We start from the raw sequence: 25,142 nt of genomic DNA on the forward strand, positions 1-25,142 counted from the left end.
CCTTATTTTCTCATTTGGCCATGAACCAGTGACAACTCTGTTATGCTCTTCTGTTAGGAAACCAGTGTGCTCAACTGTGCTTCCTCCTTTCAAGGTGGCACCTGTTGCTTGGTTACGAGTGAGAGCTTAACTTCAGGGCACTTAGACCCAAAGGGCCATTGACTTCACCCAGGGTAATGACTGTGGCAGCCATATTTTCCAAGCTGAGAAGAAAACATGTTTTGTCAAGTAAAAGTTCATTTAGGGATAATGGGCAAAATGAAGTAGAAATTATATGGAAAAATTTGAGCTCCATGGCTTCTGTTAAGTGTGAGTAGCCATGGAATAAGGAGACATTTTATACAAAGACTTCATATTATTGAGAGAATTGGTGTATTGTAAAATTGGTAACTGTGGGATAATTAATCTAGAATTGCTAGTAATTAAAACAATGACTAGCAGGGTTCTCTCATTTCAATGAGATTCTATATATATCAGAAATAAGAAATGAAAATAATCACACACCTCCCTCCATCATAGGGCAGAACACGAAGACAAATTCTGCTCCTGTATGAGGTGACCACTGCCCCACAAGCAGAAGACCATTTTAACTATTTTATGATGATCAGTTATACATATTGAAACTCGTTTACATTTTATAGCCTAAAAACACCACAAAAAGTGATTTCTTACTCTTTTTTTTAAAATTTTATTTATTTTTTGGCTGCATTGGGTCTTTGTTGCTGCGTGAGGGCTTTCTCTTGTTGTGGCGAGCAGGGGCTACTCTTAATTGTGGTGTGCAGGCTTCTCATTTTGGTGGCTTCTCTTGTTGCGCAACACAGACTCTAGGTACGCAGGCTTCAGTAATTGCAACACACGGGCTTCAGTAGTTGCAGTGCGTGGGCTCAGTAGCTGCAGCACGTAGGCTCTAGGGCACAAGCTCAGTAGTTGTGGCGCACGGGCTTAGTTGCTCTGCAGCATGTGGGATCTGCCCAGACCAGGGCTTGAATCCGTGTCTCTTGCATTGGCAGGCAGATTCTTAACCACTGCTCCACTACGGAAGTCCCTGATTTCTTACTCTTAAGTTTAGCAAAGACCAAAAAAAAAAAAAAAACAAAAAAAAAACTCTGTTCTGAAGGCACAAGGAAATAAACTTTTATCCACAATTTGTGGTACAAAATTTTTGGACAGCAATTTGGCAATATCAAGCAAAATTTCAAGGGCACAAATCCTTCTACCCAGAAACTAAAAATTTCAGTTCAGGAACTTAGCTTTCTGGTACATTCAAACTCTGCAAAGGATATTTATTGAAGTATTATTTGTGACAGGTAAACTAAAAGAAATGGCCACAAAATTTTGATAGATATTATCAAATTGGCCTCCAAAATGTATGTTTAAACTCCTACTCCCACTTAAAAAAATGTCCATCAATATGTAGCTGGTTAAATGAATGATAATACATTTATAGTAGGCTATTAATTGTCTGTTCAAAAGGTATATGGTGGGCTTCCCTGGCAGCACGGTGGTTGAGAATCTTCCTGCCAATGCAGGGGACATGGGTTCAAGCTCTGGTCCGGGAAGATCCCACGTGCTGCGGAGCAACTAAGCCCATGCACCACAACTACTGAGCCTGCGCTCTAGAGCCCATAAGCCACAGCTCCTGAGCCCGCATGCCACAACTACTGAAGCCCGGGCACCTAGAGCCCATGCTCCACAACAAAAGAAGCCACCACAATGAGAAGCCCACGCACCGCAACGAAGAGTAGCCCCACTCGCCATAACTGGAGAAAGCCTACACGCAGCAGGAAGACCTAACGCGCCCAAAAATAAATAAATAAACTTTAAAAAAAGGTATATCATTATTTTTACATACTAACAAAGAAAGATGTCCGTGATTTAGCATTAATTAAAACCAGCAAAGCAAGTTGGTAGAATGTGTATGTGGTATGATGCCACTCATGATGAAAATGTATGTACGTACAGGTATGGACTATATCTATGTCAATGTGTGTATGTGTGTGTGTAAACATACACATATAGATATATAAACCAAATTCACTCATGCTGTGTCCATTTCTTGGGAGTGGGTTAGGATGGGGATAGGAGAAAGTGAGAGATTTTGACTTTGTACAATTCTGAACTCTTTGATTTTTTTTTCCTGGTGAATCTGTGTTATTTTCATAAAAACAAAAACAAAAAAGCCTTAAACAAAATCTTAAAAGAATACCATTTCCCCTTTCCTCTTGACTTAGATTTTGAGTGGCAAATGCTGGTATGTACAATGTACAATTTCTATTCTCTAAAAAACAACAACAAAAAAAGAAATTTAGGTGCTTGTGTGTGTGTCTGTGTGTGCAGGAAGGTTTGGAATTCTAACTTGCCCTCTCCAAGTGCCAATTGAAAACACCATTTTAAGGCCATAATTGAAAAAGCAGAAATCAAAATATGGAAACAGTTATGGCATCCTAAATAAGTCAGGCTGTGTTCTTGCAACTTCTCTTTTGGGTTTCTCCAAGTGTGTCCTAGTGACCCTTAGCTAAGTGGTCAAAGAAGCTGATTGTCCTGCTTCTATAAAGGTCTCTTTTGATGTTTGCCAGGCACCTTGAATGGCATAGCTCGGCTTTTGAGCAGTGAGAGAGAAAAGCAAGATGCCTGAGTACCGCCCACTCATTCACTGTGTTTCCTGAATGTGGGTCTGACCACCATGACTCTAGCCATGAGTAAGAAAGTGTCACATGCTAAAGAGGTTGCAACTCATCACTCGGGTAACAGGGAAGTTTTGTGTTCTTCCACTTAGTGCAGGCTGACATAAGATGTTATTTACATAAATAAGTGCTCACAGAGTGCTATGGCATCTAACTTACTTTTTGATCTTGTTCATTATTCCACCTTCATTGTTCTTGATATCATGGACCATTTTTTGAAGTTGCCTGTAAGAAATGAAATTAAACATAAAATATTAACAACTAGGTTGATCTTTTTAAAAGTCTTCTCTCCTTCTTGAGTATAAAAAAAAAAAAAGAGAGAAAAAAATCTTACCATAAACCCCCAAACAGCATGAATTATATTGTATTTCATTAAGTTGACCATTTTCTACTTGAGCAGAGGGAAGGTGTGACTGATTCTATAAGGAGTGTCGTCACTGGACCCTGCCCCCACCCGTTGAAGTCTGGGTCAGTCTCAGGCTGTAAGAGGAATTCTGATTCTCAGATGTCTGTTCTGAGGAGACCTGTGAGCTATCATAAACCTCATTGTTTATCACTTATTGTCCTCGGAGCATCAACATTGCAAGGATGCAGCTACCTTGAAGGACACAGTATAGACAGAAATCAGACTCAATATTTTTTTTTTCTTGGTTAACTTTACTAGGTAGAATCTGGAAAATTGCACAGATATCTGAAACTTCTGCAGAGCAAAAAGTAATATGCACAAAATCGAAAGATAAATGCCATGCTGGAAGAAATATTTGCAACACATAATAGTAAGAAGAACTACATGTTTTGATTAACAAAGAAATCTTACAACTCAAATGTGTTAAGATAAAAATGTGATAAGAAAATGAGCAAAAGATGTGAACGCAGAGCTAACAAAAAAAATACCAGTGGCCAACAGACCAATGAAAAGTTATTTAACATCACTTATATTTAAAGAAATCTAAATGGAAACAATGAGATATCATGTTCTGCCTATCAGACAGGCAAAACTTAATAAGCGTAATAATCCCCAGGGTTGACAAGTATATGAGAATACAGATATTCTTGGGAATATAAATTATTACAATCAATATCTGTCAAAATGTAAAACCACTATGCCTTTTGACCTGGAAATTCCACTGCTAGGAATTTACCTTATGAACATAGTTACAAACTATACAAACATTATACATATCAGCATGTTTATTCCAGAATTATGTGTAATAACCCTAATCCTTCCTGCCTTTCTCACTAAAAGCACCTGGAAACAACCTAAATGTCCATTTATCATTAAAAGGGAACTAGTTAAATACACGTTGATAAAACCATAAATGGAATACCACAGACCTTAAAAAAATACATCTATGCTGCTGATACGTAAAAATACTAGAGATATTATTAAGTTAAATGAAAATGGAGGATAAGGAGAAAGAAAAGAAAGAAGGAAAATTCAGAATATGCATATATTTTTTGTGGGGAAAAAAAAGACATACATACATGTGTGCTGATGTGGGCATAACTTTTTAGAAGGATATGCAAGAAGTTGTTAAATGGTTTTCAAAGCTAATTGTAGTTAGAAAAGTTTACAAATTAGAAAAAGGGTCAGAGTATAAGACCATGTTTTGTTTTCTTCATAATGATTTTCTAACTTAAAATATATCTAAATAAAATTTCACATGGTTCTGCCTTGAAAGAGTAACATATTTGAATTTACCTTCCAGGCAAACCTTTCCTTTGTTCTGAGAAAAATATTTCATTGGGCCCTTTAGTTAATGAAATGTAAACTTGTATATAACCATTGTTCTAGAAGAAAATGGACTTTTTCCATTAAAAAATGCAGATTTTTCTCACTTTGGGAGCTAAGCCCTCTGTTAGCTAATATGAAGAGTGGTGCATAATTAGGCTTAGCACAGGTCTAGGAAACCCCACTGATTGGAATTGGAATCTGGGAGAACTAGTCTCTTGGACTATGTATGGATTTATGACTCATATGCTGCAAAGTTTTTTGGTGTAGGGATGGAGCAGTTGAGAGGATGAGAGGACAGCTTGTCAGAGGAACTCCACCTGGCCTGGCCCGTTTGCGTCCTCCACTAAGTGTTAATTTCAGGCTAACTCTCCTGTGCTGATGTTCTGCTGTAGTTGTTTCCTGAGGGCCATTGGGCATCAAGAAAATGGTGGGAGATTTATTGCGTAAGTGATAGACATTTCTACTCTCAACAACCTTGGGAAAAGGGAGATTGTCATACAAGAAGTGGGAACTTAGACTGGGGATTTGGGGGAGCTCTTTTCCCTTCTAGGTCTAATCACTGTGAGGACCTGGAGACCTGAAGAGCAGAGACAAACCTGAGGGGTTTTCAATGGTGGGGAGCTGGAGGGGTGGGGAGGTAGCCCTGAACCTGAGACTGGGTCTGGACCTCTGCGTTGAGAAGAGCCATCCACAACGCCATCAGTAGCCATTTTCAACGAGATAATTCTCTTTATTGTCCCTGAATCTTCAGTAGTATCCTGTCAGGATCTGCAGCCCAGCCTTGGTTGGGCTGTGGGGAAGAGTGTGTCCCATTGCATGGAGCGGTGGAGTGCAGAGGGAGGACAGGCTGGAGAGTGGAGTAGAAAGAGAAGAGAGACTTCTTTCAGGACATCCTTAAGGCTGCATCTTGGGGAATCATTTACATAACTGGGGGACCCACTGAGGAGCCCAAGTTCAGATATGGGAAGGTCAGTGTAAGTCATAATTTGGGTAACAAAGGAAATGAAGCCACATCTTATATCGCTAGTTAGGGAGGCTGGGCATGTTGACTCCATATGTGTGAGAGCTCAGCAAAGCACCAGGCTCATTGGCAGAGAGAGAAGGATGGATGAGAGAGAAGAGGACGAACCGGCCCATCAGAGACACACAGAGGGTCCTTCAAGCTGGACTCTTGAGTTACCTCAGAACCATACAGTATTCTAGCATTTGTTCACGTGCATCCTGTGCAAACCCCTTTCTCCTTTACCGGAGGAACTATAGAGAATCTGTGAGATAGAAGAATGAGTGAAAATGAAAACTAGGAGGTCTGGGAGTAGAGAGGAAGTGAGATTGAGAGAGAGGTTGAAATGGATTGATTGGAAAGAAATTGAATAATTTCAAGTGGAGATCAGAGGACACCTCTGGTTATAAGCTGACTGTAACCGAGTGGAATGTCTTTAGCCTAAGTTAATGCCTAATGGGGTAAAAGGCCAAAATGAGCCAGAGTGAAGGATCCTATCAGAGGTCTGTCAAGAGTGGGACACAGGCAGAGTAATAGGGAGCCAGAGTCTGATTTGCATAAGTGACTTTGCTGTCGGTGTAGACAAACAGATGTTACAAATAGTTGCAAAAAAGTGTGATGTAATTTTGTCATTTGTTCAACTTGGTAGTTGATGCTTCTTGGCATTTCCTAATTACTTTTAATTATAGATTATTAAAATAATTATAATCTATAACTATAGTAAATTGTTGAGTTTTTCTCCTCCCTCTGCATCTCATTCACACAAATCCTGACGTCCACAGACTGCTCAGTTACAGCTGCCAAACTTAGGTTACCTTACAAGTCAGTGTCCCCCAAACCAAGAAAATGCGGTAATGGTCTCAGCTCATTTTATCAACTCTTCATACACTGTGTGATGCACAGCTTTTGCTGCCCTCTAGTATCTCCTGCTCCATTTTGGAGCACATGTTTTCCTCTACCACAACTTGCAGGATATGCAATAGCAAAGAAATGTGCAACTGGACTGTTTCAGGAGAGGATGCTCTCGAGCTGAACATCAGTTGTTTCACTGTGATAAGTTGTGTGTGGGTGAAAATAGGTAAGGCATAAACAAGCTGCACTTTGATTATTCATTTCTGAGATATCCTTCCATGTTTGGGAGAATGAATAGTAGGATCACAATGTTCTAATTTTTTAAAGTTGTGAAGAGACAGCCATGTGTCCGTAACAAAATAAAACAAAGGACATAGCTTATCTAATACACATTTTAAAACAATATTAATATGTAATTTTTAAGCAGTATGGCATTTAGGCATTTAAAAGTGGTGAGAAGGTAATATAAATAATTATATTTATTATTCCTTGTATAAACCAAATTGAATTTTATATTCTCTCCTTTGTCATTGTTTTAATTTTTTTTCAAGGTTTTGAGTTAATATCAACAAACTTAGTTATTTAACAACACACTGTAGTAGTGTGGCCCTGGCTGAGCCTGGATCTCAACAAATTTAGATCCCACGAGGTCCTGAGAGAGAAAAAATCATCATTTGAAAGTTACCAGCAGTTTTTTGCCTTCAAAGAAGCAGCTTACTTTAGAATCTGATAGACCAGTGGTCCTCACACCAAACTGCACCGGAATCACCTGGAGGCCCTTTGAAACCCAGAGTTTCACTCCACCCCCGGAGTTTCTGATTGGGTACATCTAGGTGGGGCTGGAGAATTTGCATTTCTAACAAGTTCCCAGGTGATGCTGACTCTACTGCTCAGAAGCCCACCCTTTGGGCTCAACTGTGATGGATCATACCTTTTCCCACTGCGGGCCTTTTAGTTGTGTCAAGTAAAGCAAATGCCTGCTTGAGGAAAATTAACATCCTTGTTAACCCCGTGCAAAGTTTCAGACAGAGAAGCTGAGTGGTCAGTTTGGTAACCTAATTTGGACGTATTCTTTACCAGACTGTCACTTCTTTATGGGACTTGATTTTTCTCTGTGGGAATTTAGACTACCTTGTGCCTATATATTTTTATTTTTCTTATAGTCACACACTTTCTTCTTGAGCCACAGTTTGTAAAAGCTGCAGAGTGAAGATGAAGGGGCTACAGGAAGGATGTGCCCCTGACACTGTGCAGTAATCCAGAAGCAACTGGACCTGCTCTGAGCGGAGTGCTATGGCTGGGATTTTGCCATTCCTCATATGGTGCTCTAACACGGAATAGCACGGAATGTGGTGGCATTGGGATGAAGACACAACCATAGCCCTATCTGTGGGGGATAAGCTGTCCTTGATGTCACTCATCCTGCGAAGACTCCAGTCCAGAAACCGGCAGTGAAGAAAATGAGGATGTGGTCGGCAGGTCTTGGGCTCTGGTACCGAGGTGTTTCCTGTCTTCCTGTGGCCTCCTGGTTGCTGGTCCCTGGACTACAGGTTGATTTGACCTCTAGTAGCATTCATTCTCGTGATGCAGAGGTGAGCTGGCACTCAGAGTGGTCTCTGGCTGGGAGCAAAGCAGGGAGGGCCTGAGGAAGAGTCCAGGACACTAAGCAAAGCCTTGACTAGTAGCAAATATGTGTCATTCTTTGTGTTATACTTCCCTTCTGTTATTCCTCAAACTTCAGTGAAGTCTTATTAACTCTGTTAGGACTGTGGGGAAATAAGGGATGGGTTGGTGGAAAGAGGTAGAAGGAGCCCAAGAAATCCAGATGGAACCTCGAAGATACCCTCTGCACCAGAGAACGGCTCCTAGAAACTGGTGAATGGATCTGGACGCAAGCAAGAGCCAGAGTAGAGATGTGGGACATGCAAGCAGCCCCAGGACACTCAGAATCCCAGGGGAAGGAAGTCTGTAAAAGTGGGCTAGGGCTACTATGATTTGAATGGCAAAAGACAACCACTTTTCTTTTCTTTTCTTTTTTGGACTCACAGGTAAGTAGTGGCTGGTTACACAGGCTGTACAGTTTTTAATTTCTGATGATTTCTGATTTAAAATGTAATGTGTGCTAAGTAAAAGAACCCAATCTGAAATGACTACATATTGTATGATTCCACCTGGAATCTGGAAAAGGCAAAACCACGGAGACAGTACAAAGATCAGAGGTTTGTTAGGAGCTCAGGAAGAGGAAAGGATTTTTAGGGAACATGGGATTTTTAGGGCAGTGAAACTATTTTGTATGAGACTGTTAATGGCAGCTGTATGCCATAGATGTGCATTGTAGATGAACTTGGGTAGATTTCCTCCAGGCCGGAAGGTACTCCAGAATTGGGTTTTATTATTATTGTTGTTGCTGTGACATTTTTTTTTTTTTTTGGTAGTGGCAGGGAGGGTTGACTGAGAACACTCCCCAACCTGACATGGCTGATTGGCATGGAAGGATGGATTGGTGGGATGCAGAGCTCTACTAGGGCTGGGATTGGGGTGGGGGGCACTGGGAAGGCAGCTGCACGTGGCCAGATCGGCAAAGAGTAGTCCAAAACCAGACATATTTCACTAAAAACCTTTCTAATAATTTTTATTATATACAGGACATGATTTAAAAGATGCTATCACCTGCAAGAAGTGCTTATTTTTAAAGTTTAGTAGAAAAAAAAATCAGAAAACATCTTGTTTTCCTTTTAGCTTCTTAGTGCACTCACAGAGGACCATGAAAAGGCAGGTTTTAGTGTATTTTTTTTCACTGTTTTTCTAGAAAAAGTGGAATGTAAAGCAATGTTAATCTGAGAAAATCCCTATTTAATCTGGATTTAGGAATGGATTAAAGAGGGTTTCATATTCAAGCAGCTCTTCACAAACAAAAAGAGCAGGCAACTCCTTCCTCCTTCTTCACCCCCCACATCTTAACCTCAAGCCCAGTTCTGGAGTTTCATCCTTTCAGTATGCACGGGGCTGGTCCTTCTCCTGCAGCCAAGATCCACGCCTACAGCTGCCCCTTTGCACCAGGAAAAAGCTGTCTCTGCCAGTGTACCTCTCCAATCCATGCTCTGAAGCTTTGTCAGGGCCTATTCAGCTAATGTTTCTAAAACCCAGCTTTCACCAGGCCACTCCCTCCTCAAGCGCCTGCAGCACCCCAATGTCTATTGAATCAAGCCTGGCTTTTTGTTACTCTTGGCTGAGAGTTACTCAGTCTCACCCTGAGTTCCTGGAACTGCGAGGGTGACTGCCTGTGAATTATCTACACCTACTTGGTTGGGTACCCTTAGGACATCTACCCGTGCTCTCCTCACAACTGGCCTGGTATCTCCAGCTTATATGTTTCTTAGATCAAATCAGAGTAGAAATATCTCTAATATTGTCTTTGGTATATAGAGAGGCAAAGAAAACATCCAGTCTCTTAACTACTTCATGCTATAAATGGATTTTTTTAAATGTAACTATCACCACTAGGTCTGCTGATTCTTTAGCTGACTTCCTCCTTTTACAGGAGTTTAAATGATCTCATTATTGACTCTGGATTTCTTTTTTAAGATGCTACTAATCATTTTATGGTATATTTTATTTTTGTTATTAAATTTAACAAGTAATTAAATAATCTGGTGTTCTTGGATCTTCAGGCTTGAAATTTCCAAGCTTTTTTTTTTTTTAAACTTTTTCTCTCTCTCACTGACTATTCATCTCCTCTCACCAGTTACATCAATTCATCCTTAGATGCATCTTACCCATCTCTGTACCCTCCTGTCCACTCCTTCAGCTACAGCCATTGTGATCTCATGGATGATGGACTATGCCAGTGGTCCCTCATCTTTTGTTTTTAACTTTTTATTTTATATTGGAGTATAGTTGATTAACAAGTTGTGCTAGTTTCAGGTGTACAGCAAAGCGACTCAGTTATACATACACATGTATCCACTCCTTTTCAAATTCTCCTCCCATTCAGGTCGCCACATAATATTGAGCAGAGTTCCCTGTGCCATATAGTAGGTCCCCGCTGGTCATCCACTTTAAATACAGCAGTGTGTACATGTCAATCCCAAACCCCCTAACTACTCCCTCCTCCCGCTTCCCCCTCAGCAACCACAAGTTCACTCTCCAAGTCTATGAGTCTGTTTCTGTTTTGTAAATAAGTTCATTTGTATCATTTTTCTTTAGATTCCTCATATAAGCGATATCATACGATATTTCTCTCTCTCTCTGTCTGACTTACTTCACTCAGTATGACAATCTTTAGGTCCATCCATGTTGCTGCAAATGGCATTATTTCATTCATTTTTAAAAATAAATTTATTTAGTTTTTTTTTTTTTTTTTTTTTGGCTGTGTTGGGTCTTCATAGCTGCGCATGGGCTTTCTCTAGTTGAGGCAAGCAGGGGCTACTCTTCCTTGCGGTGCGTGGGCTTCTCATTGCAGTGGCTTCTCTTGTTGCAGAGCACAGGCTCTAGAGTGCAGGCAGTAGTTGTGGCACATGGGCTTAGTTGCCCTGCAGCATGTGGGATCTTCCCAGGCCAGAGATTGAACGTGTCCCCTGCATTAGCAGGCGGATTCTTAACCACTGCGCCCCAGGGAAGCCCTATTTCCTTCTTTTTATGGCTGAGTAATATTCCATTGTATATATGTACCACATCTTCTTTATTCATTCCTCTGTGGTCCCCCATCTTGTCTCCCTACCTTCAGTCTCTCCCCTTCCCCATGTTCATTTTCTTAAATTGCTTTTATCATGTCATTCCACTCATGAATAGTCTTCGATGTCTCCCTGTTTCTTGCAGGATAAGGTAAAAACTCATTAGCTTGGCATTCAAAGGCCTTCAAAATTTGGACACCAAACATTTTAGACATAATTAACCCACTGTTATGAACCCACAATTGTTCCCATTCCATCCCACCAGCCCACGGCCCAGCTCAAGTCATCCCTTTCCCCTTACAGATCATTTCTTGGGCACATGAAGGAAGGCCACTTAAGGAAAGAGCACTGGATTGAGAGTCTAGAGATGCAGATTCTACTCTAATCTCTGAAGCTTCCTGTCTGTGCAAATCTGAGCAATTCTTGTCACACTTAATGCTTCATTTTCTCCTGTAAAATGAGAAGGCTGGATTACATGGACATTCAAGTCTTTCACAGCTCTAAATTATATTTCTATATATCCTGAATTCATAGCACTCAGGTAGTACTTAGTCATTTAATCTCCAGTGCTATAGCAATTTTTGAATTATGATTTGGTTCACATAACACCTTTTGTATTTTATATCTTAAACTGTTTTTTTGTCCTAAACTGAAAATAGATTTTTTGTTCAGTTTATGAAAGTAATACAGCTAATTTTTAAAAATTCATGTGATACAGATAGATAACAAGTGAAAACTACTCATAATTCTTTGCTGGGAACAGGGAAGATCATAGAGCTGTAAGAATCCTAAAAAGGGAGTGACTGCTTTGAGGTCTTAAGATGAAGTGACCTGAGAGCTGGATCTTGATGGGAAAATAAAAATTCAACAGGCAGAAGAGTGAGGAATAGCAGCTAGGTAGTGGGAACAGCAACTACAAAGGCTCAGAGGAAATTGTCTTAGATGTTTGGGGTCTAGTGAGAAGCTGAGAGTGCCAGGAATTGGGGGTATGGGGGGAAGGTCAAAGCTGAGGGTGGGTTGGCGGGATACAGGGAATCAAGGACCTTGTTAGTCAGGCCAAGGAGATGGGGTTTATGGGCAATAGGAAGCCTTTGGAAATCTTTACTCAGAGGCTTGTCATGATTAGGGTGGAAGAATGGAGGAGGGCCTGGGCAAGGTGACACTGGTGGCTCAGAGACCAGTAGGAAGGCAACTCTGCTGGGCCCTGGCCCAAGCCCACAGCAGTGGGATCCCCAAAATAGTGGGGTAACACTAGGAGTGGCCTTCAGGGCCTCAGCTGGGCAGAAGAGAGAATTGATGGCCACAAGGCCAACAGTTCTCACAGAGGACTGTGCTGGAACACAGCGCCGTGTCAGTAGCCCTGGTCCTCTCTTCATTTAAAATGTCAATATTTTGTTCATCATGGAATTTTTTGCATTAATTTTGATTTTTAAAATATTACATGAAAATATTATTTCCTGATTTACTGACTTGGGGGGGCTCCCCCTTAAAGTTTAATATTATTATTTGTTTTATGTAAGACATGTATTTGTCTTATTTACTCCACAAATATTCAGTGAGTGCAGACTGAGTAGGGCACGTGTGGATCCAGAGCTACCCTGGACACAACCCCTGTGTCTGGTAATGCAGGAGGAAGGTCCCTTCTGCCACCATATCACATGGCAGAAGCCTCTGACTTATATCAGACCAGAGGACAGAGAGAGACAGATGGGTGGGGGGTGGGAATTCTCTGATTCACACAAAATATCTTCCTTTTGGATAACTTCCGTCCCAAAACTGAAGTCTGGCTACCGACCGTCATTTTGAAACAGAATGCCACTTTCTAGCGAGTATTCTGTTTTTTGCACGCAGCAGACCTTGTCCTGTCACCAGCTTCCCTCCTCCGTCCTTTCCACAGCCTCTTCTCAGCCCTGGCCTGGCTTCCTCATGCCCCATTTCCTCCAGGCCAGCCTTTCTGTGGCATTATTGGTGTTATGTTTAGATGTGCAAGTTCAGCAACCAAAGCTGCTTCCTTCTGGAGAGCGAGTCCACGGTGAAGCTGGGACAGAAGTTTTAGCAAGTCCTTTCCATCCTGTGGTAACCTGAGAAGCCTCCCAAGAGTGACGTAGCTCCCCCAGCCCCATTCACAGATGCAGATACAAGGCCCAGGAGGTCACCGGGCTTGTCAGACCACACAGCTCTGAAATTCCAGCTCCTAGTTTTGCCTGTCATCAAGGTAGTCCCAGAAGTTTGGTGGTGAGAGAGACTTTAGGAATATCCTGGGTCAGCCTCCTCCTGGAAGGGAGGACACTAAATTCCAGAGACATTTTCCCATTGCGCCAAGATCAGTTACTGAGGGTTCCCCCAGCTCTTTCCCCCACACCCTGCCCCTTCCCTTTCCACACATGGTCCGAGTCTCCATCCAGAGGACCAGCTTTTCCATGGCAGGGATGTGCCTTCCAACTTCTCATACCATAGCCCAGAGCCATGGTTACAGTCCAAGCCCAGTGAGCCAGGCTAGTGGTCAGTTGGATAATCAATGGTGACAACAGTGAACGCCAGCACTCACCGAGCATGTGTTATGTGCCAGGTACTTCGCGTGCTTGTCTCATTTAACCCTCACAACCGTGTGAGGTAGGTCTTATTATTATTTTTTAAAGTGTGATCAAAAATAACCACATAACATTAAATTTATGATCGTAACCAATTTTAAGTGTCCAGTCAGTAGTGTATTCACATACGCATTGTATATTCACATTGTGGTGATTAGCCTAATTTTTATAGTGAGAAAATATTTGCTCAGAGAAGTAATCTGCCCCAGGTCCTACATGTAATAAACAACAGAGCTGGGATTCAAAATCGGGCCGTCTGACTCCAGAACCCGTGCTCTCGACCACCCCTGGATGACACGTGCTGACTTGTCTCAGCTTGGGCCCCTTGCCAGGGTGGATGACCAGCTTCACCACGTGCCTCTTTGGGCACCTTCCTCTCCGTCCCTGGAGAAGGCATCCAATCCCTCTACCAGCCAAGTGGTTTTTACCGGGGACACATGTGCCCCCACTGCCCTGCCACTAGTCCCCAAGGTCAGACCTGTTGCTAGATGGTTGCATGGTCTCTTAGGGGCCTGGTTCAGTCTTTAGGGAGGGGCAGAGAAGAAAGAGGAAGGGAGAGATGGCAGGAAAAGGCGGAAAGAGAGGGCAGTGCACGCAGGCGGCAGGAAGGAATGTGGCAGGGGCCCTCTGGGTCCAGAGCAGGCTCACAAGCAGAGTGGTTGAGCTCAGCTGCAAGGAGACCTGGGTAGCTATCCCCGTGTACCCTCCTTATCACCCTAGTCAGAAAGGCCACCTAAGAGTCCTGGAGTAGGGGCATGTGTGCACCTTACACGTGAGCATCTCGTGGCCTGGGTTGTCTTACTAACCACCTATTAACCAGAGAAAGTAATTTTCAAGTTTCTGCAGACGCTCCATCATTTCCTTCTTTTTTTCCCACTGAGATCTGCAAATATTTTGTGGTAGTCTTTGGCATATCTAGACTGCTGATCTCGGTTATAAGCAGACCGAAATTGGGCTGACTTGGCATAACCAGGACCAAGGATGATCCTACTAATACCCTGATTCCTTTCCAAAAAACTCGTGGCACACTCTACCCTATCAGAGGCAGTTAGGCTTGGGCCACACTGCTCTGACACTGATGAGATGACAGGAAGCTAGGTTATACTAGCTGTAAAAAGTTCTTAGAAGATTTGCCCCTTGATGTGACAGCAGAAATTGTCAGGCTCTCCCCCTCCCTGAGCTTAGGGGTCTGTAGGGATGCAGCACTTTCCTTCCTCTTGCTGGTGCTTGCTCTCACTCACCCACACAGCAGGGAGGGGCTGGGATGGAGGGAAGCTTCTTCCTAAAACATGTGAAAGCAGGTTGTGAAAAGCAAAAACGTTAAGGGAGGCTCATGGGTTTGGAAGAGCCCCCAGAGGTCCTGTTATTTAATCCTGTACTGGGCTCTGATTTTTTTTTAAACCTTTTTTTTATATAAATTTATTTATTTTTGGCTGCTTTGGGTCTTCGTTGCTGTGCACGGGCTTTCTCTAGTTGCTGAGAGTGGGGCCTACTCTTCGCTGCGGTGTGTGGGTTTCTCACTGCGGTGGCTTCTTTTGTTGTGGAGCACAGGCTCTAGGCGCGCGGGCTTCAGTAGTTGTGGCACGCAGGCTCAGTAGTTGTGGTGCACGGGCTTAGTTGCTCCGCGGCATGTGGGATCTTCCCGGACCAGGGCTTGAACCCATGTCCCCTGCATTGGCAGGTGGATTCTTATCCACTGCGCCACCAGGGAAGTCCCTGGACGCTGATTTGCTTCTTGTTCTAACTAGGTGCTGGTAGCAGGAATTTTGTGATGTTTACAGTCTTTGCTCTAACAGCATGAAAATTATTGTGTGAAACTGATGATTCTTAAATTTGTAAGACTCAAGGATAAATAAGTAAGTCTAATCATTTTCATAAAATTCTGAAAATATAATCCTATGTAATTCTAGAAAAGGAATATGTTTTAAGAATTTGAGCGTGTTCTTTAAAAAATTAGCCTTAATGTGGAAAAAAATGAGCCTTGGCTGTGTCTACATGGTACACCCACTTGTCTGGTCATTCATTTCTATAGCTAAAAGCAAAGATATTTTCACAGAGTAAAGAGAGATTTTGTAGACTGGTATTGCCGATACATTGAAAAAATTTGACTCAAGCTCATTTCTTTGGGATCTTAGTGAAAAAAAGATATTGGGGAATATCACATGTAGGGATTGAAGTGGAAGGAAGCATTGACATTCTTAACTAAACTGTTTACTATCCAGAAACATTTATCGATAATACATTTTTTATTTTTTTGGGTGCACCGCGCGGCTCGCGAGATCTTAGTTCTCCGACCAGGGATCTAACCCGGGCGCACGGCAGAGAAATCCCTGAGTCCTAAACACTGGACTGCCAGGGAATTCCCCAGTTAATACATTAAAAAAAAAAAAAAAACAGCTTTGATACAGTATCTAATTGGTCAAACAAAAATATGATCATGGATCCTCATAATATTTTATGGTAAATATGGAAAATAATTTCATTATCAAAAATTCATCATTCCACCATTTCAAAGTGTTCAACTCAGTGGCGTTTAGTAAATTCACAGTGCTGTGCAATCACCACCACTAACTAGTTGCAGAACAGTTCATCACCCCAAGTAGTCATTAGCAATTTTAAAGCAGATTTTTTTTTTCCAATTTACTTTTGAGGCACATGAATAACTTTTGTTTTAGTCATGTTAAGAGTTGTTTTCAGCATTCATCAGGTGAATTTGACCAGTCATCTGGGATTGGTTGGGCAACTGTGATAATCTGTAAATGTGGTGATGACATGAAATCAAAAGGTTTTCAGTTGTAAAAAGCAGACTTTGGGGCTTCCCTGGTGGTGCAGTGGTTGACAGTCCGCCTGCCGATGCAGGGGACACGGGTTCGTGCCCCGGTCTGGGAAGATCCCACATGCCGCAGAGCGGCTGGGCCCGTGAGCCATGGCCGTTGAGCCTGCGCGTCCGGAGCCTGTGCTCCGCAACGGGAGAGGCCACAACAGTGAGAGGCCCACATGCCGCAAAAAAAAAAAAAAAAAAAAAAAAGCAGACTTTGTCCCTGAACAGGCTGTAAAGCCAATTCAAAAGGCAAAATACTTACATATATGTAGAGGGTCCAGTTTTCCAGTGATGTGGTGTTACATTTGCCATTTTCCTTTTTGAAAGTATATTTCTCATGTTTGTATTTGATTCTACTGTAGTTATTTGCACTAAAATGACTGTTTCCTTCCTGTCCAGGATTAGGTATGGTCATTAATATGTCAAACATGCTTAAAAGGTACTCTTCACCCTGCAGTTTTTTGCACTTTGAACCAAGTAAAGTTGTAAAGTAAACAGCAACAACATAGTCAATGGGGGAGGGCATTTCTTTCTACCTTTGAGCTCAACTCTAATCCTCTGGTCCAAGCAACCTCAGTCACAGCCTCCCCGCTGGGAACTCCATTTACTTAGGTGTGGTCTCCCTCCTCTGACCTTTTCCTCCTTATCACCACTTTCCTGAACAATGTCCCCTTCTTTCAACTAACAACCATAGATTGAGTCACCTCTGTGTGGGAGGCAGAAGAGCACAGCTCTCTGTCCCCACAGTCTGAGCTGTTAGATTCCCACTTGGGTGTTAGTGACGGCTAAGGGCTTAATGCCTTAACCTATTACACATAGTGATGTTTAAGTTTGAACCAGGACTCTGAGACACACCTTATCCCAGGAGGAAGTCTCTCTAATCACACAACTGGGGCAACAGGAGAGCCCAGGCCAGGAGGGATTTGTGGGGAGGGGACACTGACTGAACTTTTACTCTCTATTTAATATGTTTACTGTTACAACACCCGTATTATATTATATATTATTATTCCCATTTTCCAGGTGAAAAGCTGAGGCTAAAAAGGATTAAGTAACTTTCTCAAAGACCAAGAGCAAGGGAGTACAGAGCAAGTATCCAAACCTAGGTCTGCCTGATTCCAAAGTTCAGCAAAAAACACCTTTCTGGGGCACCTCTTAAATTATACAACGTGGTCCTGTATGCTTAGTCTACACATAAGACCAACTCTGCTCTTTTTAATTATAACTCACTCTCAGATTACATGAACAATTGTGGGAGCATTCTTTGAAAAATATATAGTCTCAGTAGGGTACCAAACATGACTGAGTCAGTGTGAAATTCAAGTTTGGACCTGGAAACATGTAATAGCATGAAATACTGACAATAATATTCTGTAGGGCCTCACTGGGGCTTCTGACTAGTAAATTAGCTGCTTTTTAGTTTAAAAAAAAGTCTAGGAAAAATATAGAACACAGATTAAGCTAGAATGTTTTACTGGCCAGTAAATAACACAGGAAAAAAAAAAAAAGGAAGGCGTGGCCTGCTGTTCCTCCCTCCTCCTAGGCAAACATGGAGGTGTAGCTCTAGACTAGGCCTTTCTGGTGTGAGCTTGGATAAGTGACTTCACCTCTCTGGGCCTCTTACCTGAGGGACTAGAGAGATGGCCGCTCCTTCTTATTGCCCAGTAAACCTTTCTGATTTGGGGGGCTGGGGAGGGGAAAGGAGGAGGCTTCTCCACTGATGTTTGTGTCCTGACACATTGCAGGGGGAGCAGGCTCAGCCGAGGGGGCTCACGGAACTTGTGGCCAGCACTGGCTACCTAATTTCTGGGGCCCAGTGTAAAATGAAAATGCAGGGCTTCTAGTTCAAAATTATTGAGAGTCTTAAGACTGCAACAGCAGACATTAAACCAAGCATGGGGTCCTGTGAGACTGCACAGCACAGGCCCAGGAAACTCAGTGGCCTCTGCTGTGTATTCCCTATACCGTAGGGAGGGTTGAAATCTGGAAGAGATCTGGGGCCCCCAGCTAGCCTGCTGGGAGGCAGAGACGCCCCTGGGATAACGAGCTCCTTTCTCAGGAAAGTGGCCAACAGGGAAGCACCGCTCATCAAGGACATGCAATACATCCCTAAGCTGGCTTCCGTGCCTTGCTGTGGAAATGAGCATTGAAACAAGCCATGCTGGACTGAGGGACTACGGCCTGTTTGGGGGCCTAGACCATGATGCCGTAAAAGGGTTGTGAAAACACCTGAATGGAAAATCAGCCTGCAGATATAGCTGCTGATGGATGACCTTTCAGAAGGGAGGTGAGACAGGACAGGTAGGAGAAGGTGGGTCAAACAAGGAGGAGCTGGAGGGAGGAGTTGTTGGGAGCAGACAGTCCTCAGCTGTGGAGCAAGCTACAGGCGTGGGAAGGAAGACAAGCTTGCCCACTGAGGGACGCAGAACTGGGGATGGGAGCACATGAGCCAGCAAGAGGCTCAGCCCACAGCAGGAGGTGTGCTTCTCTGAGGGAGGGTTTCCACCACAGACCAGGGGACCTGTGCTCCAACATCAGAGTCTGGCACAAAAGCTGCTTTGCTACATACAGCATGCTGGGGAGCCTTGAGGTCAGTGGGACCTAGCGGACAGTTAGCTGGAGCACGCTTCAGGGTTCACGGCTCCCTTGATGTGGAGGCAGGACTTGGATGGGGGCTGGCATTCCACCCGATCTGCAGGGGGGGGGGCCCATTTCTGGAGCAACAGGTGTGCCATCCTCTTTTTTTTTTTTTTTTTGGCGGCACGCGGGCCTCTCACTGCTGTGGCCACCCCCGCTGCGGAGCACAGGCTCCGGACGCGCAGGCCCAGCGGCCATGGCTCACGGGCCCAGCTGCTCCGCGGCATGCGGGATCCTCCCAGACTGGGGCAGGAACCCGCGTCCCCTGCATCGGCAGGCGGACTCCGAACCACTGCGCCACCAGGGAAGCCCCATCCTCTTAACCTCTAATTGTGTGCTTGGTCTCTGGAGGCTTAGGAAGCTGAGCAGGTATGTAGAATGAGAAAACTAAAGCTGTTTCTGAGAGCTTAGACATCAACACCTAAGGGAGCAAATAGAGAGATGCAGGGTCACCTTAAAGAAGCAGAATGGTCCCAGGTCAGTGAGATTTAAGGGGACCTGACAGATCCAAATCACAAAGCAAGAAACACAACGTGTCTGATGGGGAGGCAGCGGCAGCGCCTGTGACCACTAACTACAGAATCAGAGTCGGACTGACTTTTTATCCTAACTCTAGTGGTATCCACTCAAGTTGCCCAGTCTACTTAGAGAGGTAGAAACATACTGTCCTAAGGGGACCTGATGTCTGGAAATCTTTTCCTGCTCTCATTTCTCTACCCAGGAGAGAACAACTTATGCTTCAGTGGTGCATGGAGTTCCTGGAATCTAGTTTTGTTTGACACTTAAAATTCTTTTTTCAAAAATAGCTCATTGAAATATAGCCTCAAGCACTTCTGAACTTTCCCCTTGGCAACCCCTGACCCAAATCATCCCAGACAGAGGAAAATCAGTCCAGCAAGCAGAGGCCACATCAATTGCAAATATATGTATTATAAATACATACTGTGGGCCTCCCTGGTGGCGCAGTGGTTGAGAGTCCGCCTGCCGATGCAGGGGGTGCGGGTTCGTGCCCCGGTCTGGGAGGATCCCATATGCCGCGGAGCGGCTGGGCCCGTGAGCCATGGCCGCTGAGCCTGTGCGTCCGGAGCCTGTGCTCCGCAACGGGAGAGGCCACAACAGTGAGAGGCCCGCGTACAGAAAAAAAAAAAAAAAAAAAAAAAAAATACATACTGTCACTATAAGCACATACAAGTGAATCTGTGCTTCTTGTTCTACACAGAATTCATTCCACTTGGTCTGGATCAGAGTTTCCCAACTGCAGCACTATTGACATTTGGGGCCAGATAATACTTTGCTGTAAGGATTGCTCTGCACAGTTCAGGATGTTTAGCAGCACCCAGGCATCTACCTACGAGGTGCGAGCAGCACCCCCTCCCCAAGTGGGATAGTCAAATGTCCCCTGGAGGGCAAAATTGTCCCTGGTGTAGAACCACTGATCTAAATGATGCAGCTATGTCTTGGGGGAAGGCCGAAGAAGATAATTTCTATGGGGTTTATTAAAAAGCCAAAGAAAGCCATCCAGTGTTTCAATATCTCTATAACAAGCTATTATTTAATTTCTTTTTTTTTTCTTATTCATGTTTTCTTTAACAAGCCTAGATTCCTTCATGCCATTGCATGAGGGCAGTAGTAAGATCCTCTTTGAAAATGCACCAAACAAGTAAATTCTCCACAGAACAGATGCGGTTAATCATCTGTGGGGGAAAACCAAGAGATTGTAAATGTGTGCCTAAAGCATTTGGTACCAGCCCAATCTCCTCCCATCCAGTGCTGTAAGAGGCAGGACTAGAATGTAATTGTGGTTCAGTTCTTGGAAACCGAATTAACTGTATCATAGCCACTTTGGGGACAGGTTGCACGAAGAGGGAGGAATTGTTCAGCCACAGCACATATTGTTCAGGTGATTATTGGATCCAGAAGAGAGGGTGCCTTGAATATGTGAACTCGGGTTTAGCATTTTCCTGGCAGACCCATGCCCAGAGTGGATGAGAAAGAGTGCCTTGAGTTTTCCTAGGTGATGATCCTGAAATCCACAAACACTAAGCAAATTTCTAAAGTGGCTCCCATGTAGCTTGCCCATGAGAAGACAGAGAACTTGTCTGAGAATTGCATCCATTGGTACAACACAATATAGCCTAGTTGAGCAGCTTCTCAGCTGACATAAGGCAGGTAGGCAGTGTGAGGAGAATAGGAAACCATACTTCCTGGGAAGTCTATCTCATCTCTACCATTAGATGCTGTGCCTCCTCTTGCCCTCCCACCTCAGCACTGGCCTCTGATCTAAACTTATAAAAGAATGAGAAGAGAGATGCCCGAGACACACTTGTATTCAGGATGTGCTCTATCCACCCACCGTGAGCCTCTGGGCAGCTTCCTGCTCTGCTTGCTCTCCAGTTAAAGGGGGTTGGATCTTCTACCATGAGTAGGAAGAGAGATAACAAATGGTCACTCATGAAGGGTGGGTTAAAGTACTGATTGATGTGTTTACTTTTTATTTACTTGTTACACTGACCATGTGACAAATATTCTGGCACTTTAGCCCATGTCTTCACAACAAGCCTGTGAGGAAGGCACCTCTAGTTTTATCTGACAGTTGAGGAAACTGAGGCTTAGAGAAGTTAAGTGACTTCATCAGGACCCATAGCTAGTAATTGGCAATTGGAATCCTGCCCTTTTGGGTACCAATTGCTTTGTCTTTCTAAATACATCATAGCTACCTTCCAGATGATGCATCTGGATGCTGTCTAGATGAATTCTCTGCTCCCAGTGTTCTGAGTTGGGCAGTTTTCAAAAACTTTGTAAGAAAAGAGTTTGAAAATATTTGGAAAACTATCTCAAACAAGTTGATAATTCCATCAGGAAATATTTCCTGAGGGTCGTGGGATGAAATGGTAGCCTTAGAGGATGTATCATTTCAAGCGTGGTCTTCATGGCTAAAGGATCACACAGCATCAGAGCTGAGAGGGACTTTGAGAATTGTCAGATCCAAACTCCTCATTTTGTAGCTGGGGGATACAGGGTGATGAGAACCTAACCAGGATGGTGTGGTAGAAGAAGAAAGAAACGGGCATATATGGAAGCATCATGAAAGAAAGACTAGAGGTTGCGTTAGGTGAGTGGAGGTACAGAGGAAAGGATGCATCAGACTTAGAGTTGATGATGACACCATTGACAGAAACAGGGAGGACCAGAGAGGGATCTAGTGGCAGAAAGGTGAAAAGAAGATAAATTTGTTTCTGAAGAATTGAACTTGAAAAGTCAAGTAACTGGAAATGCCAGTTGAGGATTCCAAGACCTGAGGAGAAAAATCATGTCCCAGGATCTGTCAAATAGGATCTCCAAGTGAGAACCCTGGCCCTGAGACCCAGACACCCATGGCAGGGCTCTGTCATGCTCAATAGCTTATTAGTCACTTAGATTAGGGCAGAGAAGGGATGTTTGTTACCTCACAGTCCATGCAAAGCTAAATGCCACAGATGTCAGAAACAAAAGGTAAAATAGACAAAATAGCTAAAAAGAAGAACTGAAACTGACATGAAATTTATCAAGGAGCAACGTAAAGTACTATGTTTCTGTTCGGAAAATCAATTGCACGCCTCTAGAATTAAGAAGAATAACAATAAGATATTAAATAACCACCATTTTTCAATCCAATAATTACTATGTGCCAATCTAATACTTACAACAGCCCTGTGGGATCAGTGCTGTTATTATCTCTATCTTTTCAGCTGAAGTAACTAGGACCAGGGAATTTAAGTAAACTTTCCTAAACTCACACATATGTTAGTTTGACTGAAAAATGCCATACTCTACAACCAATAATATAAGGATTAGGGAGACTTGGCTTGACCACACCTGTGTCAAAGACTTTTTCCATTTGTAAAAATAAGTGAGTATGTGTTTGTGGGAGCTACAAAGAAAAATACACACTCACAGACGATGAGTCATCTGGGAGGTTATTAAAAATATAAAAACGTAAAATTTCCTTTACAAACTAGTTTCACTAACTTGAAAGGAATATAGTCATTGTGATTCAGGACTGTAAATGTTGAAACGTTTACCTAGAAGTGTAATATTTTTATGAATAGGAATACTTACTGTGGAAGGATTGAGACCCCAGGTCTGAGCTGCATTTCTGATGATATCATTACTGTATAAAATCCAGGGGAAATCATGGCAAAGAATCAACTAAAAGATCCTGAGAGGTTTTGAATTCCCATTAACAGAGAAACCGACTTCATGTAGTGCCCCAAGGGGAGAAAAAAAGCAAGAATCTGTGCTCACACATTTCTGTGGTCACATACAACTTAGCCACTTCGCCTTTCTCAGTTCCTCTGCAGTAGAAACTCTCAGGCTGACTACTCATCCCCAGCTGTCCATCTAGGAAGGTCCATCTGGAACCTTCTCTTTCTCCTTCATTTTGAGAATCTTTTTTTTTTTTTTTTTTCTAATCATGCCTGCCCTCTTTTCCTTAGCTGACTCTACTTTCCCTCCCTCCTGGTCACTCCTTCTGCCTCTAGTCTCTTTCCAGCCCTGGGAATATACCCCCTAGATCAGGGTCTTCCCTTTTACTCCCCCTTGATGGACACTCACTATCTCTCTATTTTTTCTGGCTAAGAATTTAAGCAAATTATCATATAAACTTTGATAAACCTAAGAGTATGAACACGGCTCTTCACTTATACTGTCATCTGATGCCAAATAATTGCACAGTCGGCAACATTCTGAATTGGTGATAACCTGTCAGGACAGAGGATACAAACCACAGGAATCAAGTATTCATTGACCTATTCCTCGCCATCCCATCTAATTACAGAAAAGATTTAAAATGGTGCTTCAAGTTCATTAGGTTTACAATTTCATTTCTTTGAAAAGTTCCACATCGACAGTGCACATTTTATCAAAACAAGCCAATTCTGTAAAAACAACTCAGTAACCAAGTAGAAAAAAAAAGTTACTTTTGCCTGAGCAGATGAATGTAGTATATGATTATCCACAATACGGTTTTGGTTTTCTACCCTCTAATCTAGTGTTGTATGTTGTCTATCGACTGCTCTGTGACAAAGCTGGACTTTGTCCCCAAGGGAAGGATCATGAAGTGATTTAGGTTCTATTGCCTCTCTTTATTTAAATTCCCATCTGGATATCCTGAAAGAGGTTCTAAGACTTAGTATAGGCCTAGGTTATGGAATATCTCTGAAAAGGACCTTCTAAACCCTCTTGCTCATTTGAGAGAAACCGTAATATCCATGCCTTGTTAGTTTCTTTGGCATGTCTTTCCTTCCCTCTCCCTTTTCACTGCTCTGCCCCAAGTCCAGGCCTGCAGCACTAGAGGCCTGGGTTACTTAACTGCCCCTCCTACTGAGCATCCCTGCCTCCAGGTTCTGCCCACTCCGGTCCATCCTGCCAACCTCCCTTAAGCCCATTGGCATGACATCTGTAACTGTATAAACCATTCTCCAGCCCTCCGTGGTTAGAGCCCTCACTGTCCTTTGTGATCTGGCCCCACCCTACGCATCCAACCTTTTGAGGACCTTCTGGTCCCACAGGCCTATTCTACAGCCTCTGTTGGGCAGAAGACTCTCCTCATCATCCTACAAATGGACCTAGTCAAGTCCAACTCCCAGCGCCAGCTTCTGTCTTTCCTCCCTCCCAGCACATCAGGCTTTCCCTCCAATTCTCCAACTTCTTTTATCTTACCTGCCTCTCAAAGCCTAGCTCTTTATTTATTTTTTTATTGAGGTAACATTGGTTTATAACATTATGTACATTTCACTTTTTACAACATTATATTTCTACTTCCGTATGTACCATAGTGTGCTCACCACCAAAAATCTAGTTTCCATCCATCACCATACACTTGACCTCCTTTACCCATTTCACCCTCCACCCCCTGCCTCTTCACTTCTGGTAACCACGACTCCATTCTCAACATCTACATGTTCGTTTTTATTTGATTTTGTTTGTTCATTTACTTTGACAAAGCTTAGCACTTGAAGTGTCTTCTCTGTTAAAACCTCTCCAGCTACTCCAATTCACTTCTTATACTCATTGGGTCGCTTACTACTTGCACTGTTTTACCTACCCCCCTCCCATGACGGTGTAGCAACGTGAGACCAAGGGCAAGACTGAGGAAGCTTTTTGTCTCC

The 25,142-nt window shown here is 43.1% G+C and overlaps 1 protein-coding gene across 1 annotated transcript in view; it reads right to left on the reverse strand.

The window, feature by feature from the left end:
* The window catches only part of BLNK (B cell linker), an 82,787-nt gene that overhangs the window by 56,481 nt on the left and 1,164 nt on the right, over positions 1-25,142 (reverse strand). The window contains exon 2 of the mRNA XM_082633582.1: positions 2,844-2,909. Coding sequence (XP_082489708.1) covers positions 2,844-2,909 — 66 coding nt within the window. The remainder of the gene's footprint in view (positions 1-2,843; positions 2,910-25,142) is intronic.

Source organism: Mesoplodon mirus (genome assembly GCF_964341445.2).
Source record: "Mesoplodon mirus genome assembly, chromosome: 2".
Lineage (NCBI taxonomy): Eukaryota > Metazoa > Chordata > Mammalia > Artiodactyla > Ziphiidae > Mesoplodon > Mesoplodon mirus.